This window comes from Macrotis lagotis, chromosome 1, assembly GCF_037893015.1.
Source record: "Macrotis lagotis isolate mMagLag1 chromosome 1, bilby.v1.9.chrom.fasta, whole genome shotgun sequence".
NCBI lineage: Eukaryota > Metazoa > Chordata > Mammalia > Peramelemorphia > Peramelidae > Macrotis > Macrotis lagotis.
In genome coordinates, this window is record NC_133658.1 from 898,048,820 (window position 1) to 898,057,841 (window position 9,022).

The 9,022-nt window shown below is 46.1% G+C and overlaps 1 protein-coding gene across 1 annotated transcript; it reads right to left on the minus strand.

Moving 5' to 3' along the window:
• Positions 1-285: 285 nt before the first annotated feature.
• On the minus strand, positions 286-3,582 carry TMEM278 (transmembrane protein 278). Its single transcript, XM_074192483.1, has 2 exons — positions 3,313-3,582; positions 286-552 (listed from the first exon to the last, which is right to left on the minus strand). The coding sequence occupies exons 1-2, from the start codon at positions 3,580-3,582 to the stop codon at positions 286-288; spliced, it is 537 nt and encodes a 178-aa protein (XP_074048584.1).
• Positions 3,583-9,022: the final 5,440 nt, after the last annotated feature.

Below are 9,022 nucleotides of genomic sequence, written 5' to 3' on the forward strand. Positions count from 1 at the left end.
TCCCCCCCCCCAAAAAAAAGACTGAAGGCTTGACCTCCAGAGTGTTCTGGGGAGGGGAAGGCTTAGTGGATTCAGTCCTGTTCAGAGGAGGGTCAATGGAGGAGTTCTTGGGGACAAGGCCCAGAGTTTGAGGAGGTGGGAAGAAGGGGCCTCTAGGATCCAGGACTGGAGAATGAGAGATGGCTTTGGGAGCCATGGAGGGTAATGGGGGGTGTGTGGCCTAAAGTGGGGTGTTCTAAAACTCCTGGCACAGAGCCCCTGTGGCTTTTTGGTCAGGACCCTCACTCACACCCAGGCCCGGGCTTGTCTGTCACCCTCCCACCCGGCCCTGCTCTCCAGGCAGCCTCCCTGGGCCTTGGTGGAGGAGCAGACCATGGCCCAAGGTGGTGGGGGCAGCGGCAGCAGGGGCCACAGGCGGCGGAGCAGGCGGCTGTAGGTGGTGGAGGCCAGCACCAGCAGAGGGGGCAGCGTCAGGAAGCCCAGGACGATGAGTGCTGCTGAGCTGCGGTCATCCAGGAGGGCCCGGCAGGGTCGGGAGTCTGATCGCAGCACCTGGGGGGTGGGGGAGAGAGAGGGAGATGGGGGGCAGACCCAGCAGCCCCTCCACTGTGAGAGGAAGGTGGGCTTCAGACCCAGCGCCCCCCTCTACTGTAGGAGGGAGGTGGGGTACAGAGGCAGTATTCCCTCCACTGCGGGGAAGGTGGGAAACAGATTCAGCACCCCCTCTATTGCAGGAGGGTGGGGTATAGACCCAGCACTCTTCTCCATTATGGTAGGTAATGGGGCACTGACCCAGAAATCCTGTCCCCAGGGGTGGGGTGAGGTACATACACAGCTCCCCTTACTGTGGGAGGAAGGTGGGGTACAGACACAGCATCCTTTTCCATTGTGAAATATAATGGGGCACAGACCCAGCACCCCCTCCATTGTGGGAGGAAGGTAGGGTAAGATCCAGCAAACCCCTCCACTGCAAGAGGAAGGTGGGGTACAGACACAGCACCCCTACACTGAGAGAGGAAGGTGGAGTACAGATGCAATATCTCCTCTACTGCAGGAGAAAGATGGGGTACAGTCCCATCACCCCTCTCTACTGCAGGAGGAAGGTGGGGTACAGACCCAGCCTCCTTTTACTGCAGGAGGGAGGTGGGATACAGATGCAGCATCCACTGTGGGAAGCAGGTGGGGTTCAAACCCAGTGTCCCGGCCACTGTGGGAAGAAGGTGGAACCCAGCACTTCCTTTACTGTGGGAGGGGTGAAGCATAGACACAGCACTCCTCTCCATTCCGGGAGGTGATGGGGCACAGATCCATTAATGATGTCCACAGGGAGTGGGGGTGAGGTACAAACACAGCTCCCTTCTACTATGGGAGGAAGGTGGGATACAGACCCAGCACCTCTATCCACAGTGGGAAGGGCTCCACTGTGGGAGGCATTGGGGCACAGACTGTCCATTGAGGGAGGGATGAGACAAAGACCGAGCACCCCTATCCACAGGGAGAAGCCCTTCCATTATGGATAGCTGGGGCACTGTTATAGTACCCTCCCCACCTCTCATAGACCTTTCCAGCTTAGACTTGGATCTCTTGAGACTTCTTTGTCCTCCTCCAAAATGTTCCCCAACTCTGTGGCTGAACCTCCTGTTTAATTCACCCCATCACTCTCCCTGCTAGCCTTTGCTCCTGTGGCAGGGAAGAGGAGAGAGGAGACTTCTCACCACTACTGAGATCTACCCCAGTTCCTCCTTTCAACTGTCCCCCACATCTTTCTTTTCAAGTTCAGTCTTCTCCCTTGCCTTTATCCTTTCCCCTCAGCAGACTTAGCTTTCCTCTTTCTCCTAGTTCCCTCCCTCCCTCCCCACCAACCTCCCCTCTCCCCATCTAGACTCGGGTCCAACATTTCAGGGATAGATGGCACCCCACCTCCATGGCACAACCGACAGAGCTCTAGGCCCAGAGTTGGGAAGAGCTGAGTTGAAGTGTGACCTCAGACACTTAACTGTGTGACCTTGGGCAAGTCACTTCAACCTGTTTGCCTCAGTTTTCTCATGTGTACAATGGTAACAGTACCTGCCTCCCAGAGTTGTGGTGAGGATCAAATGAGCCAGTGCCTGACTCTATAATTGTTCTCTATTATTCTTATTATACCATCTCCCTTCTCCTTGTAGATTTGGATCTTAACGTACCTAATATCCATTTGCTTGTCTGTGGAAGAAGAAGGGTGCTGCCCAGTTAGAGAGCAGGGGAAGAAGGGAAATGGGGGGAAATAAGGAGAGAAAAATCAGGTGATCAGATTGGTTCCCTTTATAGAATCTAAACTCTCTGAGGACAGGGACTATTTCATTTATTTTTTTATCTTCAGGACCTGAAGATAAAGTTTCTGGCACATAGTAGGTGCTTGGTATTCATTAATTGATAGAGCTGCAGGAAAACAAGTACTCGTCCCAAATAACTGAAACAACTAAACAAAACTACCCCCCACTACACACACACTCACTCACTTGCACACATACACGCTCTAACCAGGATCATCTTTGGCTCCCTAAAATCCTTTTGTCATCTGGAGGCCCCTGGTACCAGGAGGAGAGGGCCTCCCGAGCTGGGGAGGGCAGAGAGCTGGTTCTCCCTCTCCCCCCCACAGCCAGTCAAACAATAGGTCTTCTCACCCTACAAAGACAAAGGGTCCTCATGAAAACTCAGCCTGCTCTTAACTCTTTGGAGCCCAGATTCTCTGGAAGGGTTCAAGGATGGAAGTCATTTTAGGATACCTTGGTTTATCCTGCCCCTACCTGAGCCTTAGGGTAAAAAGGCAGTCCCTTTGCAAGGTCTCACTTTGGACTATAATAGTTTCCAAATCCTGAACCCCAGATGTAACAGGCTCCTGCTTAACTGCCCTTTATTTCAGAGTCCCCAGAACCTCAGTTTGGGTTTGTTAAAAGTTGAGGCTATCCTGACCAGATCACAGCCCAGACCTCCCACCCCCTCCTTGAGGCCTTTGGATCTCTGGTCACCCATTCCCCCATTCTCCAGGACCCTCAGATCCCCACCCCACCCCCATCCTAGGAGACCCAGGACTAAATGGTTTTCATCCTCCTGTTTGTCACCTTTGAATCTGGGACCCCTTCCCTCTCAGAGATCAGATCTTTCCTCCTGCTTTGTTCTTTCATCCCCTCATTTCCCATCTAAATCCCCTCAACCCTTTGGCCCAGCCTCTGAACCAATTCAGACCTAGGGACGCCCCCCCCCCCCTCCCCAGTGTGCTGAGCTTGGCTTCCTCTACTCCCTCCCTCCCTTCTTCTCCAGTCTGTAGCTCACCCTGGAATGACAGTGGAAACCCACGTAGACCACAGCAGCGGATGGTAGCAGGGCCAGGGAGAACACAGCAATGGGCAGCAGTAGATGGAGAAGGAGGAGAGTCAGGTTGGCAGTGGCCAGCATCAGGGCCCAGAGACAGCGCCCCGCAGGTCCCAGGGGCTCTGGGTGATGAAGGGGGACTTTCAGGCGAAGTGAGGGGGGTCCAGGCAGCATAGGGGAAGTGTCAGACACCCCATCCTCCACTTCTGCCTCCAACTCAGGTTCAGACATCCTCTTGGCCCTGGCACAGTCTTCAGAAGGTAGGAAGACAATTTGGGTGGGTCTCCTCAATCCTTCCTACTATCTCAATTTAGGGCATGCTCCTACCTCCAACCCTAGCATCCAGGAGGAAGGGATGTCTAGAGTTAGAATCCTTTAGTTTAGTTTACACTCCTCTCATCTGGCCTCTTGGCTTCTTCCCTCTCCCTGAAGGCAACCCTTCTGCAATCCTTTTAGCTCCTTAGCCCTCAACTGACTCTCCAGATCCTCCTGTCCATCTGGAGCTAGCTTCTTGGAGGGGTTCAGGCTCAGGCTCTAGCCTAGGGATACGAGGATCAAGCATCAGCAGGTCAGAGAGGTCTCTGTTGCCTCCACATTGAATATTTCTCCTCCCACCCCCAAGCACCTTGTCTCCCTCGCCCAAGGCGGGCAAAACTGGGGTTGCTCAGAGCTTAAGGCTGTCTCAGTTCATTGTGATGCTTCCTCCCTACTCCACCTCAGCCCAGCCTTCCCCAGATCACTGCTTGCAATTCCCTCCCCACCCCTTGCCCACAGATGCCAAGGCCCTAAGTCTGTCACTGTTTCTGCTAACCAGCTCTAGGGGCAGAGTGGAAATCATCCTACCTTTGGGAAAAGGCCAAAAGCCCAATTCCATTCTAGGACATCCTCCCCCACCTTTCCAGGGAAAAGAGGACCCTAAAATATAGATTTTATTGAGTTCTTTTTACATTGCCCAAAATTCTTCCTTTATCTACTCAGAGTCATCCCATAGAACAAAGAAAGTTTTTTTTTATTTTTGAGTTTTACAACTCCCCCCATTCTTGCTTCTCTCCCTGCACCCCGCCCCCACTGAAGGCAGTCTGTTAATCTTTACATTGTTTCCCTGGTGTACATTGATCTAAGTTGAATGTGAAGAGAAAGAAATCAAATCCTTAAGGAAAAAAAATAAAGCATAAGAGATAGTAAAATTACATAATAAGATAACAGTTTTTTAAAAAAAATTAAAGGTCTTTGTTCAAACTCCACGGCTCTTTCTCTGGATACAGATGGTATTCTCCATTGCAGACAGCCCCAAATTGTCCCTGCTTGTTGCACTGATGGAATGAGTAGGTCCATCAAGGTTGATCATCACCCCCATGTTGCTGTTGGGGTGTACAATGTTCTAAAGAAAGATTTTTAAAAAGAAAAAATCATCAAAGCCAATTTTGAAAAGAAATCTGACAATATACACAACTTTGGACACCCATGGATCCCCCACTTCTGAAAAGAAGTAGGAGGGCCCTTTGATATTTTCTTTGGGGCCAAACTTCATTTTTGTAATTTTGTAAGATTAACAAAAGAATTCATTACTAAAGGCTCCATGCTGCAGTTCAGTCATCTGGGTGCCAATGGGGGACTTTCATCCTCTTGACCCTGTCCCAGTCTTCAGAAGGTAAAAAGACAGTTTAGGTGAGTCTCTTTTTTTTTTTTAGGGTTTTTTTTTTTTGCAAGGCAAATGGGGTTAAGTGACTTGCCCAAGGCCACAGGGCTAGGTAATTATTAAGTGTCTGAGACTGGATTTGAACCCAGGTACTCCTGACTCCAGGGCTGGTGCTTTATCCACTTTTCCACCTAGCCACCCCAGGTGAGCCTCTTGAGTGACATTTTATGATCCCATTTGGGATTTTCTTGGCAAAGAAACTGGAGTGATCTACCATTTCCTTCTCCAGCTCATTTTCCAGATTTAGGAAACTGAGGTAAAAAGGGTAAAGTGATTTGCTCAGAGTCACAAAGTTAAGAAGTGTCTGAAATTGGATTTGAACTCAGGAAGATGAGTCTTCCTGACTCCAGTCCCAATGTTCTATTCACCAGCTATCCATTTCAAGATTTCAGAGATCATAATTAAGGGTCAATCATAAACAGTGCTGGAGAGAGCAAGAAATATATGTCCTCACCTCCACTGAGGATTCATTCTATTTCATTTCCTCCCAAACCTATCTCTTCAAGCCAGGTCCATGACTAAATGAGGTTGAAAAGAAAAGAAAGTCCTCTGAGTCTTGAAAGTTGGGAATTCTTGAAAAGAATGTTCCAGCATAAAGAGTCCACACTTTATCCTGCAGGTTATAAGGAGCCATTCAAAGATTTTTTTGTTTTGTTTTTGCTTTTTTGTATTTTGTTTCCCAAAGAAGGAACATAGACCTTTACTTTGAGAAATTAATTTTAGCAATTGGGTGAAAGATGTTTACAAAAGGGGACAGACCACAGACAAGGAATCTGATAAGATGTCTGTGCCTGGAAATGGAATGAAGTGTGTAGTATTTTGGGTGACTGCTGGGGAACCGGAAAGATGTCCAGTTAGACGTGGAGTGGGGAGGGTTTCATGGAAGAGAGAATGTTATCCAAAGCCCTGGAATACTGAGACTGGCATTGGAGACAATGAATGGGTCATTTTAGGGGAGGGTGGAAGGTGAGGGTGTGCCCCTGGAGCCCTGGATATTTCAACAAAGGAACGGAGAGAACACCAACTGCTCATCTGCCAGAATGATTATGGGACTGGGAATGGCCTTCCAAAGAGCTTCCATCCTAGCCTAGGGTACTATGTTTCTCCAGTCCTGCACAGACTTCTGGGTCTGGTCATCCATCTCTGGGAGTTTCTATTGCTGGAGAGCAAATGGGACATAGGTGTGAGGAGCTCATAAGGCATCATGACTAATTCATTTGTGGGTTGGGAAATTTAGTATCCATATCCTCAGATTCCTTGGAGATGCCTCTTTAGCTTGGGTAGCTCTCTTCTCTTAGTTTTCAGCCCAGGCTCATTTCTGTCTATCCAGAGCCTCTCAGTCCCTCCTCTCCAAGGATGACTCAGGTCTCCTCCTTCCTTTAACTACCTAGCATATTCTTCCTTCATTCTTTTATACTTATTCCTTTATATTTATACTTATTCAATCCCCCCATTATTAGCCAGGAAGGTTCTGGCTGCAATTTTGAAAACTTTATGATAATTTTATTTATTTATTCTTAGATTAATTCCTAGGCAAACATTTCGCATCTCCAAGATTGCAAGCATGTAATTTCTTCATACATGAATTGAAATATCTAAAGGGGATTTAAAAAAAATCTAGACATCCATTGGATAAATTACTTCATTTTTCTGAAAGTTATACAAAAAATTACTATACTATACAAGAGTGCTATCAGAAACACTTTATTATTATTATTATTATTTTAGGTTTTTGCAAAGCAATGGGGTTGAGTGGCTTGCCCAAGGCCACACAGCTAGGTCATTATTAAGCGTCTGAGGTCGGATTTGAACCCAGGTCCTCCTGACTCCAGGGCTGGTGCTTTATCCACTGTGCCACCTAGCCACCCCAAGGTCACCCAGCTGCCCCCACTTTTTATTATGTAATATTTAATCATACTCTATCACCTTTTTAAAAGAAACTTACTTTCAGTCTGTTAATTTCTTTTGTTGTTACAATAAAACAATCCTTGGATCCCTCATTGCTACAAGGTTCACAATCAGGGAATAACTAAAAATACCCACAAAGAACTTCTTTCTTAGAGCAGATGAGAGCCACAGAGTAACTTCCTATCTACTGATAAGTTGAATATCGATCCTGCGTTGTACACAGGTACCAGTCAGAAAATGACAATAGATGTTTTATTGGATATGGTTTAGCTATTAGAGGTGATCTTTTTCTTTTTAATGGTAAATAGGGGCAGCTAGGTGGTGCAGTGGATAGAGCACTGATCCTGGAGTCAGGAGGACCTGGGTTCAAATCCAGCCTCAGAGACTTAATAATGACCTAGCTGTGTGATCTTGGGCAAGTCACTTAATACCATTTCCTTAAATAAATAAAATTTTAAAAAAGGGTAAACGAATAGTGGATAATAAAAATGACATTCTGGCAAAATTTAAAACATTTTGGTCAAAAATGGGTCTGAACATGTTTTTCAAACTCTAGCTGGTGGTAGTCTGGAAGCACTACACACATAGGACTTTTGACATGTTCTTCAAACTTGTTCTAATTGTAGTTGTAATTCACAGACGGGACACTTCTTATGAATATCGAAGCTGGAATCAAAGCAAGAATCCATCATATAAATATCTAAAGGAAAGCTTAGAGGTTCTGTAGCAGTAAGGAGAGTCTCATTACCATCATTGCTATCTTCAGGGTCTTTTAAACCATCAGACTGAGTAAGGTTTTAAGTAGTCTGGCTGCAGACCATGTTGTCTGCCAATTCTCATAAGAACATTCTTACAGGTGGCCTTTGGATTTCATCTGGATGAAAAGTACCATCTTTTCTTTCTTCCAAACTGCAGAATTGGTTTCCTAACTGGCACTGAAGTTACAGGATCACTTTGTTTTTTGTAGTGCCACTTAGTTGGAATTGCCAGGAACTCTAACCTCCCATGATTCTTTGGGCTTAATTTTCTTTCTTTTTTGTTTAGTTTTTTTTTTTGGAAGGCAGTGAGGTTAAGTGGCTTGCCCAAGGTCACACAACTAGGGAATTATTAAATGTCTGAGGATGGATTTGAATTCAGGTCCTCCTGATTCCAGAGCTGGTACTCTATCCACTGTACTTACCTAGCTGCCCCCTAGGCTTGTTTTTCAAGTCTCCTTTTATGCTTAAGAGTTTCCAAATGTAAGGTCAGATCATTTATTTCCTCTTCTTTCTGCACCAGTTGAACCTAATATAGATCCTCCACCTCCAGGAGGTGCAGTTTTGTATCTTTGATGATTTTTACTTCCTAGAAGTGACTAGAAAAAGGTACATTTTTAGCAAAATAAAAAGGATTTTTAAACTGCTACAGACATTTAGCATAATCATTTACCTCAAACTAAAAAAGATAGTATCTTCTTTGTTGTTGCTCAGTCATTTAGTCGAGTCTGACTCTCGGGGAACTTTACTGTCCAAGAGGTTTTCTCGGCAAAGATACTGGAATGGTTTGCCATTTCCTTCTCCAGTGGATTAAGGTAAACAGAGGTTAAATGACTTACCTAGGGTCACACAATGTCTGAGGCCTCCTAGTGTCTAGGTCCTCCTATACTGCCTGGGAAATTCATTCAACTATAAGCCTGAGACAAGATCAACTCCTTTGGTAAGAATAAATATGTGAATTCCTGTCCATAATAACACAATACCTTTCTCCCACCATCAGAAGGCTGATGTTTTATGTCTAATATTTGGGAAGTCTAAATAGTGTACTCTATCATCTTCCTATCTCTGGTCCACTTGTGTGGAAAGAAAGAGGGCAATAAATACTGTCTACCCTTCCAGGATGCTAGCATAGATCTATTCATGCAATTAGAAACTGGAGAAGTTCTTAGAATCATTAGACTATGCCAAAGAATATGCAAGAATGACAGAACTCATCAATCAGGAACAAGATGAAATTCCAGCTCAAATAAGGAGAAAAAATAATGGGAACAATCTTACACAGGGACAATCTCTACTAGCAGATTCTAGA

Bases quoted from the DNA above. Each gene is read 5' to 3' on its own strand.
- TMEM278 (XM_074192483.1), bottom strand. From the start codon at position 3,582: ATGTCTGAACCTGAGTTGGAGGCAGAAGTGGAGGATGGGGTGTCTGAC. The intron at 553-3,312 runs GTGAGCTACAGA...CCCACCCCCCAG, and splicing joins GTTTCCACTGTCATTCCAGG to GTGCTGCGATCAGACTCCCG.